Below are 15,430 nucleotides of genomic sequence, written 5' to 3'. Positions count from 1 at the left end.
AAGGTTTTTTTTTTTTTTTTCGAGCGGTAACAAAGTTTTATATATATATATATATATATATATATATATATATATATATATATATATATATATATATATATATATATATATATATATATATATATATATAAAGCTCTTTAATAACCACGTATATCAAACTCCCCTCCAAGTGTGTTCCTGCAAGGCGCCTGGCGGGTGTTGCAAGCGTTAAGTAACCTGACTTGTCCTGGTCCCGTGTCGCAAGGCAGCCTCACCGGCTCATAAGTTCCAAGGGAACGAGATTATTTATTCCTTTCTTTGAGTTTTGAAATATTCTCCGTGGTAGGCGGAAGAGGCGGATAAAGGAAAGGGGAAGGGTTTGAGAGTTGCATTGATCCTTACACATGGATATGTTAAATTATATTTATACCATACTTATATCAGTGTCCGTGATAAAACAGCTACGTAAACTTTTAATTGCATCTAGCGGTAACATTTACAGCATATAGACATTTTTTTATTCGTCACAAAAAGTATTGCCACAAACTGTATGATAAAAGACTAAAATGTAAATGTTACGTCTACATTCTCTGGCAAATAGATATTTATCGTTTATCTGAGAAGTAAATTGAAGTTTCCGCTCTTATGGAAACTGTGACGAGAGTAAAAAAAAAATGAGCCTCTATTTACGAGACTTAACCGGTTTTCACATGAAAATTCTGACCCAGGTTTCCCTTCCAAGTCTTTCCCAGGCATGAACATCCTCTTACTCTTCCCCTTCCTTGCCCAACCATTCTCTCCCTCAACCTTTAACTACCGATTTTATCCCACGCATCGTTTCTGTAGTCATAAGTTTTATTCTACTTTTCCCATCTGTAACACTGTAAGTTTCATCTGTTCATTCTTATTAGCATGCATAACCCTTTCTATCTTCATGCACGAGCACCGTCCTCCCATCACTTCCTTAGTCATGGAGTTCATCCGTTTTTTATCTTTGCTTCCTGCAATTATTTCCTCGGTCATAACGTCTATCCCATTCCTCCCATTCCTTTCCCTCCCTTTCCCGGACATAAAATCCATTAAATTCCTTCCCTTCCCGTCCTCCCATTATTTCCCAAATCATGAAGTCCATCCCATCCCTTTCCATTCCTTCCCTTCCCTTCCTCACATCCTTCCCCAGACATGAGCTCTATCCCATTCTTCCCCTCCCTTCCTTCCATCCTTTTCCAGACATGAGTTCCATCCCATTCCTTCGCTTCCTTCCATCATTTCCCCAGTCATAAAGTGGATCCCATCCTTGCCTTCCCTTCCATCCTTTCCCAGACACGGGCTCCATTCCACTCCTTCCCTTCCCTTCCCGTCCTTCTTTCCTTTCCCGTCATAAAGTGCATCCCATCCTTGCCTTCCCTTCCATCATTTCCCAGACACGGGCTCCATTCCACTCCTTCCCTTCCCTTCCCGTCCTTCCTTCCTTTCCCGTCATAAAGTGCATCCCATTCTTCCGTCCCTTCCATCCTTTCTCAGACACAGCTCCATCCCACTCCTCCCCTTCTCTTCCTCCTGCCGTCCATGACCACTGCCCTCTCTCTACCTTCGTGACGCAAGGGACGCAAAGGCTTCGGGGTAAAGTGAAGTCACCACCGCTGCCTTCCCCCTCCGGCTCGCCTTCCCCCTCCAGAGCCGGAAAACAACATTCGCGATTATAAAGTTTTGTCTTGTCGAATTGTTTTGCGTCTTGTCTTGTCTTGTATTGTGTTGTGTTGTGTTGTGTTGTGTTGTCTTGTGTTCTGACTCGTTGCAGAATACCGCGAGACATGATGATATTCTTGTTTTTTTTTCTTCCTATCATCATCATTGTTATTAAATTACTAACTAATATTTGTGTTTATTATTATTGTTATTATTATTGTTTTCAAGTATTATTATCACCATAATTCGCATTATCATCAAGTCACAGCAGCTTCCAGAGAACTACTGATTTCTTGTGCATATTTGTTGATTTTTTGTATGTGTAATGTGTATGCGTGCGCGCGCGCGAGCATGTGCGTGTATACGTGTGGGTGAGTGAGTGGGTAGTTGTGTGTGCGTGTGTACGCGCGCGTGTCGCTTATTATCACCTTGATGGCGTGTCCTTCAGCGGCAGCAGCGGCAGTGGCAGCCTTAGGTACCACCGCTGCGAACATCAGGAAGTGGTTAGGTGCAAACCATAAGTATAGCTTCTTTTCCTCTGCCCTACGACCCCGGGCTTCCTTAAAGCAACTGCTTCCCTTAACCTTTTCTTATCTTCCCCTGCCCTGCCTCCCTAACATGGCACCGGGGAAGGGTATCCGTCACCGGCAGTTTATGGCCCTCAGCTACTGCTCGTTATCCCAGCGGGGCAGGGGGCCCGAGGCCTCGCATAACATTACCATCTCTCACCATCCTCCATTCTCTGTTACGTAAGCGTGCTGCGCAAATTGTCGGGAAGCGAGTGTTGAGGACGGCGCCTCAGTGCCCGTTATCTCGCAGGGCCGGCGGTTCGTCGGGACTCACGCCGCGCACGACCTGCAAAAGGTTCGCTGCGCCCGGTCAATGGGAAGGAAAGGTGGTGCTGCGGGGACGAAGGTTTCAAGAGAGAGGAAGTCAAGAGACGGAGAATACGTCATGGAATTGGCGAAGGGTTGTGTGGGAGGGGAGATGCCAACGTGATGAAGATTGGTTGGAAGGGTAATGGGAGTGAGCTGATGTGGAAGTGGAAAAGAAGAATAAGCGGAGAGAAAAATAACAGGGAGCGACTGTGGATGATTGTGATCGATGTATTTTTGATGGCAAGGACGGAGCATTTCGGTCATTGGTTTTATGGCTTTTCTGTGTTCTTCAACGTGATTTTTTGTGATTTTTTTAAGTGTATGGGAAATCATTAATTGGGAGGGGGAAAGGAGACGCGAGGGATTTCTTTTCAAAATTTTTCCACTCCATTTCTCGTCAAGGCAAGAACAGGTCTCCAAGGTGAAAACTGAGACCCAACGCACAGACTGACTGTACTTGTTTTGTCGCTGGTGTGAAACCCAGACCGTGAGGGAAGGAGGCCCACCCACGGCCCTCACGGACCAGTCCAGGCCCCTCCCAGCAGAAGGTGGAAGACCTGATCCATTGTTACTGTTCAGCTCCTCGTCCCCTCCCCGCCTTCAGGGCTTGTTTCCCTTGGGCCTGCCTGTTTTCCTTCCTCTTTACAGCCTCTACATCTCTTCCATCGAGCCATATTTTCTGCGGGGAGAGGCACTTAATCATTCATTTTGTTATAAATTATGTCATTCAGACCTGTAAAATATGTAACTATGAAAGTGCATAAATAATTTCCTGCGAGTTTATAAAGTCGGAGTTAATCCAAACGATTTCTCAAGCACTTCACGGCCATCGAACATGTATAAAAAGGCAAGTCTTCTGCAATGTTAGTCACGACGTATGGTGAGGGAAAACTACCAAGGAAGAGGAGGAGGAGGGTAGGATAAGACGAGGAGAGTGTTGTAATGGTGGACCTGACAAGGCATCACCTTGCCAAAAAGAGCTCTTGTTTACAAAGGGTCAAGATGCCGGAGATCATCATCCCTTTCATCTCTCACTTCTTTCCATCAGCCTTATGAGAAGGGCAAGTTTTTACCCAAAGACGTCATTTCCCCCGTGACCACTAGCTGCGGGCAAAGATCGGGAAGGGAAACTTTGTCCCGATACGAACGGGTCGGGGCGGGGCGGGCCGGGGCTATTTGGGTAGGGGCGGGGGGAGGCTGCGCGGGAAAGGGGGAGGCCCGCGCTGTGATCTAACCTAAATGAGAGCAAGAATAAAAAGAGCGATTAGGGGGACGTCAGCCTAGGAGCATGGAGCGAGGGGAGGTAACGTCGGCCGATTACCGCGGGCGACGCATCCCCTCCGTAACCAGGATTTGAGTGTGAGTATAAAACGCGTCCTCGGTCCTTCCTCACAGTCAGTATATCCGGGAGACGTGCCTGGTGTCGGAGGTGCTTGGTAGCGGTGAGCTCAGTGCACTATGAACACAGAGGTAACTTGCGTAACACCCCGACCGTGTTCTTTGTTGCACGAGTTTTCCGCGATGTCACTCACTACTTAACGTCTTCATTTCCTCCGTCTGCCCTCGAAGTATTTGAATGAGGCACAATAAGGGATGCACTTGTCACGCACTGAGAGGTTATATTGGGATTATTTTGTGCCCGGCAGTGGTTTTGTTGTGAATCTCTCCCACGCTTTCTTTCGTTATTTGTGTTTTCACGTGATAGACTTCGTCGGCGTTAATAAATGGAAAAAGCATCGCCGCCAACAAGTCACGAGTGCTGCAGCGAGTGAAGTATTATTTCTCGCGCGTTAATGGCAATTCTCTATTTTTTTTCTTTAATTTTGTTTTCCCGGTAATTTCACGCGCCACGCAACATCAGATCTTTAGTTCACGCCGCGCACAGATAAACACACATACACACGCACACACAGAGAACCACACACACTGAGAACGAAACACACACACACACACACACACACACACACACACACACACACACACACACACACACACACACACACTGCTGGAGGCACAGAAGCGACTGGTCACCTCAGTTTACGTGAATGACGGAACCATAAGTGAGCGTCGCCACAAGTCTCTTCAGGTAGGTTTCACGGCCACCGTCCACTCCTCTGTGTGCTCTCCTGCGTGGATTACCTGATGGCTCTTCTTGCGTATGTTTGTAGCCTTCCACTAATTTGCTTCTTATTGATTGTTTCTGTTTCACTATTTATATATTTTCCTTTCTCTACCCCCCCACCCCACCCCACCCACCCCTAAAATGATTAAAGCGAGGTATGAGAAGACACGTGAGGCATCGGGCTGTAAAAAGACGTTCGGGACAGAACCATTTTTTTCTAGTTTGCTCAGGAAAAGGCGGTCAAGGGTACACATCCCGAATAAAATAATACAGTAGTTGCAAGGGAAAAGCAGCTCTCGGTACACCAAATACAAGGTCACTGTTCCCTTGCAACTTGTTTCTAGTTGTCCCTTGGATGTGTAGGTTACCTCTCCCAATGCAAACTAGAGAAAAAAAATGTGAATGTTCCTTATGCCCCCTCACAGCTTGACGCCGCATATATGAGCATGTAAGATTAATATTGTTGCTTGAGTGAGATATATGGAAAACAATTAAGATTTACAGTGATGTGGCTAGAAATAAAGGGGAAAAGAAAAGGTAGGGCGAGGCTTTTAATGGACACGAAGGATGAGTAACGAGGGGAGGAAGAGGGAAAGGCTGGGGCGTCACTCTAAATGCAGAGAGAAAGGGAGTGAATCACCTGCGCCCCACTACATGTGTACCCAGTGGCCTCATAATTTTAAGTAAAGCGGTGAAGAAAGTGTTGGTCAATGAATTCACGGACACGATGAATAATAAGCGTCTTGCCGTGCTCTCTGGTGGCACAAGCCCAAATTAACCACTAACAACAATCAGATCACCATTTTTTTTTTTTTTTTACAGCAAAGGAGACAGCACAAGGGCACAAAAAAAGGAAACAATAAAAAAGCCCGCTACTCGCTGCTCCTGTTAAGAATCCGAAGAGGTGGCCGAAAGAGCAGTCAATCAATGGTCGCCAACCCGTGCAAAAGAAACACGTCCTCGGTGCAATGTTGTCTTTATTTCTTCTTCCTCGTCTTCCTCATCAGCATTCCGTCCCTCGGCTTACAGAAGGCTATCGGAGCACACTTCCAGCCACGCCCTGCCATCCCACACCCGGTATTACACATACATACATACAGACAGACAGACATGAAAAAAGGCAGACCAGCAGTCATGGACAGACACAGATACAGACCGACAGGTAGACACAGACAGGCAGACAGACAGACAGACGGACAGATAGACATATAGACAGAGGTAGATAGACAGACACTGACACACAGAAAAACAGAGGCACACACAGACACGAAGACAGACACACAGACGAGCAGACACAGTGAGAAAGATAGACAAACACAGACACAAAGACACACAGACAGAGAAAATGCACACACAGGCACAGACACACAAATAAAGACTTGCACACTACACAAACATGGCCTTTGGGGACGCGGTGGCTGAATGGTTAGCGTGCCGGCGCCGCGTCCGGGAGATCCAGGAGGGACGCGGGCTCGAATCCTGGCCGGCACACAGCTGGGATTTTTCAGTCACCGCCGAGTGGCCTAAGACTACCCACATGCTGCCCTGAAGACCACCCATCAACCCGGACTCTAGAGGAAACCGTCAAGTGAATCAAGAACGAGCTCCGGGGGGCAGTATGAGCCAAAGCAAGATGGCGCCACGATAAACACTCGCCTGCGCCACAACAGGCTGGGCCGACCATCAGGCCCCCACCAGTGAAAAAGCCTAACGGCGCAATAGGCCGCGACGTAAAAAAAAGAATGACTCCTCGTTGATGGCTGACTCTCAGGCTGTATGTCAACCCTTCAGGACACGCCCACAAAGCAACTCTATTCATCCTCTCTTTCTCATTTTCTGCTTAGATTAACACGATTTTTCTTTCCCATGCAGTCTGTTGTTGTTGTTGTGGTGGTGGTGGTGGTGGTAGCGGTGGTGTGGTGTGGTGTGTGGCAGCGCTGGTGGCTGTGGTCAGGAAACAACGCACAGCTAGGAATGCAGAAAAGCAGGAAGGAAATCGAAGAGGATTGTGTTGCGAAAGCTTATTATTAAACCTCTTACGTTCTGTTCTCCTTTTTCTTTTCTCCTTTTCTCTCCTTGACGCGGCAGTTCTCATTCTGTTTGTCTTGTGTCTTTACGTTTGCGAATAAGGAAATTGTGTGAACTGATGAAGTATTAGGAAGCGGAAGAAGTGAACGGAGAAAGACAGAAAAAAAGAGAGAGAGAGAGAGAGAGAGAGAGAGAGAGAGAGAGAGAGAGAGAGAGAGAGAGAGAGAGAGAGAGAGAGAGAGAGAGAGAGAGAGAGAGAGAGAGAGAGAGAGAGAGAGAGAGAGAGAAGGGGGAACGGGGAAGATGAAAAGTACAGATGCCACTAAATTACTTAATGTCGTTTTTTCTCACATCAAAAGAGGATCAGATCGGTTATCACAAAGGATCATGTAAGAAGGGTGGAGGGACGCATGACTTGATCCTGCACCCGAAAGGAAGTAGAAGAGGAGGAGGAGGAGGAGGAGGAGGAGGAGGAGGGGGAGAAGGAAAAGGAGGAAGGGGAGTAGGAGGCGAAGGAGCAATGATAGTAAGACCAGAATGAGGAGAGACGAGACTCGACGTGGTGTCCTATGGTGCAGAAGGGTGTTAATGGCATTGGTAGTAGTAGTAGTAGTAGTAATAGTAGTAATAGTAGTAGTAGTAATAGTAGTAATAGTAGTAGTAGTAGTAGTAGTAGTTGTGTTGGTGTTGTTGGTGGTGGTAGTGGAGGTGTTGGTTATCAGGATGCTTTTTAGGGATGCTGCTGGTGAGATGAGAACAGGAGAATCGTGCCTTATATCCATTAGACCGTTCATCTCCTTTATCCACTTCCCTTGCGTCCCTTACCTGCCTCGCCCTCCCATCCTGCCCCCTCCCATCCTTCTTAACCTCTGCAGGACAATAAAACAAAACAGCAAAACAACTTCACGTCAGCATCCTCTTCTCCACGCTCTGCCGCCCAGCGTGTAAAAGTAAAAAGTCATTCTCCTGCACCATAAACCGCAGCGCCTTCCTCCCCCTTTCCTGTGCCTCCATCTCCTCCGGACGCCTCCTGATGAGTCTTCCCAACCCGCAGTCCCCCTCCGTGTCCTTCCTTCCTGTTGCTGCTTACCACGTATCCTCTGATTTTCTCCAGCCGTTTCCTGCACTCCTCCCATTACCTAGATAGTCTTTTAAATTTCACTTCGTTTCCTTAAACTCCCACCCCTTCAACCCTCTCTGCCCCGTAATATCATGCTTGCAAAGACCTTGAATGAGCTGCAGAGTGATGAGTTTTTACCTCTTTCAGTCACGCTAGTCTTTACTCATTTTCATTGGTTTTGTACCTCTTTTTTTTCTTTTAGTTATCTTGTTCATCTTCCCAATCTCGTCATTATAATTGGCTGACACTAACACAACATTCTTTGTCTTCGTGATTTAAACTTAAGTAATTTCAGTGTCGAATATGTGATGTTGAGGTTCCCGTTTTTGTGCTACGATATTTTTAACCAAGCCATACATCTCTTCAATTGTTGACTCCCTCCACACATCTGTTAGCAGTGCCCTTTTTCCTTCAGTCCTTTCTGTAATATATATACGGTAGCTGCCTCGACTCAGCAGCTGTTGTGTCGCATCTTCGCTTGGTGTTGTCGCAAGTGTCAGATGCCTGATAGTGTCACCTTAGCAGTCTTTGGTCCATCCCCGCCAGTGTCTAGGCTACCGCCGACCCTCAGCCCCTACCCCGGCTTTGTTGTTTATGGAGCGGTGAATTAACATGAATAAATATATTGTTGATAAAAATAAGCAAAAAGATTATGGAAAAGAAATAGGATGATAGAGAGTTGGTGAACAATGGAAGGGAGTATAGAAACAGGGTAAGGAAAATGCTGAATGGATAAAGAGATTGAGAAAGAGAGGGAGGAAGGGAGGGAGGAATTAAAATGAAAGTTACGAGAGCAGAAATGAGGTGGGGGTGGATGAAAAAAAATAATACTAAACGAGGAAGCAGAGAAGGAGAGAACCTAAAGGTAGGAGCGAACGAACAAAGATGTAAGAAGAAAAGAAAGATGAAAGACGGGATGGTGGAAGGCCAGATAAAAGGGCAAAAACCAGTCACTACGAGTTGTGGTTTACGTCACAAACACTCCTGCCGACCAGAGGGATGTAAACACGCGTGAAGGGACGGGGCTGTGCTGGTGTGTATTTCAAGCAAGATAATTCCGAGCCTTGATGCGATAAGACATACGAGGGAGCGTTGTAACTGCCCCAAGGTTGAAGCCCCTGCCTGTAAATTACCCACAGAAAGTTTTATTTTCCGGTAATACTTCAGAAAGGGAAAAAGATTAGGTTGGTAAAGGTCAAGAAAATGACCTCCTATTCATCTTGAGAGGAAAGGGAATAAGTATTTTTTTTGGCCTTGATGCAATTTCACGTAATACCTATTATCGTGGAATGAGAGTGCGATAAGTGATCCAGGATGTGTGTAATTTTCTCGCTTTCTATTTTTTGGACTGCGTATCAATTCCAAATATTGTCTCGGCATTTTGTTCCCAGCACTTGGCTCATAATCTCCCTTGCTCTGGATGGTGTATCAGTTCCGGGGATTCGTATTTTCATTCCCGTTCCAACGCGCGGCTCGTATGAAAGCGAAGGAGACAATCAAACACGCGAGTCATCCCTGCAAACAGCGCTGACTCGCCGTATCAGCTTCTATTTACTGAGATGTTGTACTTGAGTTGCTATGACAGATACCCCTATGACACACACACACACACACACACACACACACACACACACACACACACCATAAAATCACCGAGATATCATTTGTCAGTGAAATAATAGTGCTTGTTACTCTCAGTGGTTGATTGAGAGTTTGCAACCATGGGCTCAAATGATTGTGTGGCATGATGATTGTAACGAAAGAAAACCACGTCAAAAGAAGAAACGAAATATATAGACGGATGAACATTAAAAAAATAGTTACATTAATACGTAGTCAGTGTTACATACAAAACAGTGTGTGTGTGTGTGTGTGTGTGTGTGTGTGTGTGTGTGTGCGGGTGGGCGGGCGGGTGAGCGTGCCTGTGCCTGTGTGTGTGTGTGTGTGCGTGCTATTCTTGTGGACAAGTCACCGTTTAAGTCAGCGGAACAGTATATATAATTTGTGTTAGTTATGTACGGACACACCTAAGTGATTCTTTTTTACTATATATTTATTTTACTACATTTTCTTTTTCGATACTAGAAACCATTATACAACATCGACTTTTCTGTTTTGCAGCGGCTATCAAGGTATTGGGAGTAACTCAGCGCAGGACAAAAATAACACCGTGCAAATAGATTAATATAATTAAACCATTTTCATTGAGATATGCATGACCCCGGTGGTAAATTATGTAAACGTTGCGCTATTTTCAATGACTATGAATGTGAGCGAGCAACTTGATGCTGCCAAATAACTGTTCAAAACATTATTGAGTAAAATGAGATGTTCTTTTATTTTAGGAACATTGTTGCTTAACAATTCCGGAAATCATCGTAACGCTCACCTTGAAATCAGTATTCTTGCCACACAGAAGCAGGATCTATTCTGAATATACGACTTATTTTTTCAAGAGTCAAAGACAGATCGCCCATAGGTGTTTCATACGGCGTCACTGCATTTTTTTTAATACGCAAATTCTAAGTTATCACATGTATTGAGGAAGGGTTTCCATCATTAAGGCAAGAAATACATTGAGACTGAAGATTTTTTATCATCATTCATAAGATAATGCAATCCCTCCAAAAATAAACATGTTGCATCAGGGAAACTTGTGAAGGATGACGCGAGGTAGTGAGCGAGGTGCCGCCGAGGAGCCGCAACCTCCGTCTTCAGGTATAAGATGCGGCGGCGGGACAGCTGGCTAGGATCTCTTTTTTAAGGTCACCCTCAGGCACATCTTCGGACCCACACGTGACGTCGTTACGTAACGCGACCATAAAAAGCTCTGCGGCACTTAAACGAGGCTGACCTCTTCAGCCCATTTAGTGAGGAATTTTGAAGAAGACCCTCCGGTTATGTAAGACGAAGAAGAAAGAGATAGACTAAAATAGAAGACATAAGTGCAGATGTTCGCAAGGACCGGTTTTTGATGTCTGGTAGGCACGGGAGGGAATTCCCCTGACCTACCGAAGACTCCACCCTTCCCCATGACCCTCCCTTCCCCCCCTCCGACCCAGCATCACGCCCTCTGTCGCGTGCCTCTCCGCCCTTCCCCATGAACCCTCCTTCCCTTCACTTCTCCATCAGTCCTTCCGGCCCAGAATCGCCTCCTCCCTCCACACCTACCCTTCCCAAGCCCCTTCATCTGTCACTCCCTCCTCCCGGCCCGGCATTACGCCCTCTCACTCTCCACTCTCCGCCGGCGTCACCCGCCTCTGCCCTCCCCTTCCCTTGTTGCTGCGGCTCGTGACGGGCTGCTGAGGACGTTGCATAAGGGAGGCGAGGATACGACCCGCCCTCAGCTTACCGAACAGTTACACCCTTCACTCCGCACTCTTCCTGTACCCTTCAGATAAGGAAAGAAAGACTGACTCTTAAAGCTGTCATCTATTTTTTTTTTCGTGTGTGTGTGTGTGTGTGTGTGTGTGTGTGTGTGTGTGTGTGTGTGTGTGTGTGTGAAGCTAGAGAGAGCGAGATAAAGCACCAGGAAGCACATGATGTATATGTCAAAAAAGAAGAAAGAAAAATGGCTGAATAATAATTTCGCAAAGGATGGGCGATGGAAAAGTGTGAGTGAGCGAGTAGCAAAGGTTTTCATCACGTTGCTGTTGCTTGTGGCGCCATCACCGGGGTCACAGCTCCCCCTGAGGCACCACCTGGTCACCATAGCAACCTACAAGGGGGAGGGAGGCGCCTCGGGGCTTAGGTCACTGGTCGGACGGGCGGTGACGGGCGGAGAGAACGTTCGGGGGAAGTTCATTAGCGGCAGTGGTTAACCTGGTAGTAATAGTAATAGTAGTAGTAGTAGTAGTAGTAGTAGTAGTAGTAGTAGTAGTAGTATCTGTTTTAGTTGTTGCTGATGATGATAATAGTTTCAGTAAAATTTCCACAATTATAATCAATCAGACTGTGACACGTATCAGAAAGTCTCCTTGGAAACAGAGGGAAGCAGGGTCTGAACGCTTGAGTAATTTGATAGGTCGGAGGGCGCCGCGCTGCAGTGTTGCCTGGCCTGACACTGGCTGCTGCTGCTGGTCACCGCGGGATGCAGCTGGACGCGGCGGAGGGCAGTGCCAAATAGTGGGGTCCAGTTTGCAGACTTTGAATTGCTATTACTATACTACCGACTGTTGATGCTGTTATTTTATTGTTATTTTTACAACTATCATTATTTATTATTATTATTATTATTGTTATTATTATTATTATTATTATTATTATTATTATTATTATTATTATTATTATTATTATCATTATCATTATCTATATTTCTATTATGGTTGTTGCTTTATACCTTTTCTTTTAGTAATATAGAAGTTAGCTATAACAGTAGTAGTAATAATAGTGCGCTTTAGGTGAAGTAGTAGTAGAATAGTCAATGTAGTATTAATTGTGGTAGTAGTAGTAGTAGTAGTAGTAACAGCTGTTGTCGTAAGTATAACAGTAGTAAAAGTAGCAACAACTGAAGATTTTTATAGTGGTTCATCTTGTCGCATGTTTTTTTTACCTAAGATTATATTGGTGGAGCTGGTTTTGGTGGTGGTGGTGGTGGTGGTTTTTTTATGGATGATGGTAGTTGCAGTGGAGATAGCGATGGTGGTGGTGGTAGTGGTGATGATGATGGTGGTGGTGGTGGTGGTGGGTGTCAGCAAACAATGCCTTATAATTCAGCCTAATTGTTCCGAGCGCCAGGTTGGGTAATTAAACATCTTTCTCATGTTTTTTTTCTTTATTTTGTCATGTTTATTGAAAAATTAACTTGTCACATAGATCTACATGATTGAATTTCACACACACACACACACACACACACACACACACACACACAAGAAAAATAATTAACTTATATTTGTGATAAGTAAGCTATATTTTACCTCTCTGAACAGCCCAACATATATCTCTTGTTCTCCCTCACTAAATAATCATAGAGCTTTAATTATTTTCCTTCTTTACTAATAAAAAAGAACTTTGGTGTTAATCATTAAAGTTCTCGGACTTACATTATATTATCTTTTACCAAACTCCGTAGTGTACCAAAAATTAAGCATAACAAGGATAGTCATTTATTTGTGGGACCTTAGTTCAGCCTACCAAAAACTATTAATAAATGTACTTTTTTTCGTAATATTAGTTTAGCATACCCAAAAAATATATGAAGGATATTTTTTTTCTTCTGGGGCCTACGTTCATCCAACATTAGGCAGAGAGGGTGTTTACTGTTTTCTGTAATTTTAGTTCAGTCAACCAAAAAAATAAGTAATAAAGATATTTATATTTTCTGGGTAAGTACTTAAGTTCATCCAATTTTAGAGAGGATATTTTTTTTCTGGGATTTTAATTCACCCAAGCTCACAGTGAGGATGGTTTTTTTAGGCGAGGGCCCAGAGGAGGAGGAAAAAGTCAGTCGGGTGAGTGATGGAGGGCGGGGACGGTTGATGAGGGCGGGGGACGGATGATGAGGGCGGGGACGGGTTATGGGGGGGGGGGGACGGGTGATGGGGGGGACAAGTGATGAGAGGGGGGGGAGAGGGTGATGGCAGACTGGGAACGGATGTGTCGTGGGGTTTGGGGCGAAGATAATGTTGGCCCCTTTATGGTGTCTCTGGGGCGATGTCAACAGGTATTGGGCACGGAGAGAGAGAGAGAGAGAGAGAGAGAGAGAGAGAGAGAGAGAGAGAGAGTTTAGGTAAGTAGACAGACGGACGGGCAGATAGACAAATGGAAGAACAGGCAGACAGAAAACGAAACAGACATTGCCTAGTTAACTGACTGACCGACTGACTGACTGACCGATTGACTGACTGACTATCATCCGGACGTAACAGACTGCATAGTAAGGAGTGACTGATTAACTGAATGACTGACAGACAGAACCATACTCGCAGACAGAAGTAAAAATACGTAGGCTACGCAGGAGATACAGAACGAGGGGGAAAAAACGTACCTACGAAAAAGTGTTCTCGTGTTGATAAGATAAGCAGTTTATTACAGAGTTCGTGTTAGCTATACAGTAACAATTTCATACCGCGTCCGATTGTGAGTATAATGGTATGGATAAAGAACAGCAATACCCCTCCAAGTAATGACATCAGACTCATACTGTGAAGGGGATGGGCGTTAGGAGGAGGCCGTCGGAGGCTGGAGGAGGTGGGTGCCAGGGTCGCTGCTTCTGGAGTCCAGCCTTGCTTTGCTCAGATAGGTCACTTAGGGTGTTAAGGAGTGAGAAAACTGTCATGGACGGCAGCGATGAACCGGAAAGAAAGGTTATTTTATTAATAATTTGGTTTTCTTGGATGTCTCGAGTTGGAGAACTTTTTTAATCACCACAAGTGTTCAAACGATCAATTCGAGGATCTTTTGGAGTCACGGATAACTGAGGAGGTTGTTCACCTTTTCACAATTGAACTGTTTCTGAATTAAATGTTTGCTAGTCTCAAAACGACAGGACACGAACTTTGAATGTAGTACCGGAACACAATATCTACGCAACATCAGGGAAGACAACGCCCGATCACTAACTCGGATGAGATCAGAGTACAACGGAACACGAACATTTTTCATAACTAAAAGCAACAACAGCACGAACGTCTAACATGACAGCAGAGCAGACAACAACATAGCACGAACTATAAACTTCATGCCAACACCTGAACACGAACTAGTTACTTCGTATCAACAGCTGAACACGAGTATCTAAAGTGGAACGAGAGGAGAGCGTCGCCCTCGTGTGCACCACAAGTGACGCGAGTGAGAGGCACCACCCGTCCGCCCCGGTGTATCCGAGGCTTCTGAGGACCCGCTGAGGCTGCTGGCGGGGCGGGTGGGGCGGGAGGGGGGTCAAGTCGTGGCCGTGAAAATACTTTGGGTGTGGTAAAGGCAGCGGATTGGCTCTCACTTGCATCCTACACTGGACCAACCACGTCACTGATTGGCCAACAATAGCCTCTTGCCCGTGCTCCAGTTGTCGCATTCATGAATGACTGTCAAATGGTCTCCAGATTGCCGGCAATATCGTGGTATTCCCGCCCGTTCCAGTGTGGACAAAGGTCGCAAGCAAACGTTGGCATGTCCTGGAAGCAATATCACGCGTAAAGTCGAGGACACAGCAATTTTCAGACGGGAACTCGACGATAAAGAGACGATGAAAGCGAAGGGGCCCCGCAGTATGAGGTGATCTGCGCGGACTGACTGCGCGTGTTGAGGAAGAGATGACCTGGCGGTGCCGCGCTCTTACCACTGTTTACTAAAGCGTCGCCCTGCATCTCAAAAACATCACTCCCTCCTCGTGCCTGGCCATGAAGACTCCTGCTAACGCTGCTGTACGACACTCACTACCGTTGTCCACTCACTCCCTCTTTGCCTTTCAGACCCAGAATCATGGACATGTATGATATGCCATGATTTTCCTGAATTAATTAAACTTTGTGACGGAGTTTCGAAGATTTCTTGTATATAATGATATTTTCAGAACTCTTTAATGCCATTTATCAGCGACTTCTGTAATACTTGTGTGTTCGCCTCGCGTGTTTCTCGTCGCGGCCAGGAGCAGACGGTCCCCTCGCGTGCTCC

The 15,430-nt window shown here is 45.7% G+C and overlaps 1 protein-coding gene across 3 annotated transcripts in view; it reads left to right on the top strand.

Annotated features, from left to right (window-relative positions):
• Positions 1–15,430, top strand: part of LOC127004130 (proton-coupled folate transporter-like) — a 35,238-nt gene that overhangs the window by 10,733 nt on the left and 9,075 nt on the right. The window contains exon 1 of one of the 3 annotated variants that reach the window (XM_050871524.1): positions 3,950–4,016. The exons of 1 other annotated variant lie outside the window; for it this stretch is intronic. In XM_050871524.1, coding sequence (XP_050727481.1) covers positions 4,005–4,016 — 12 coding nt within the window. In that variant the 5' untranslated portion in view covers positions 3,950–4,004. Of the gene's footprint in view, positions 1–3,949; positions 4,017–14,846; positions 15,181–15,430 lie in introns of those variants that run through there. One more of the 3 variants, XM_050871523.1, reaches the window with a different exon arrangement.

This window comes from Eriocheir sinensis, chromosome 27 (genome assembly GCF_024679095.1).
Source record: "Eriocheir sinensis breed Jianghai 21 chromosome 27, ASM2467909v1, whole genome shotgun sequence".
Classification (NCBI taxonomy): Eukaryota; Metazoa; Arthropoda; class Malacostraca; order Decapoda; family Varunidae; genus Eriocheir; species Eriocheir sinensis.
This window is presented reverse-complemented; position numbering and strand designations above follow the sequence as displayed.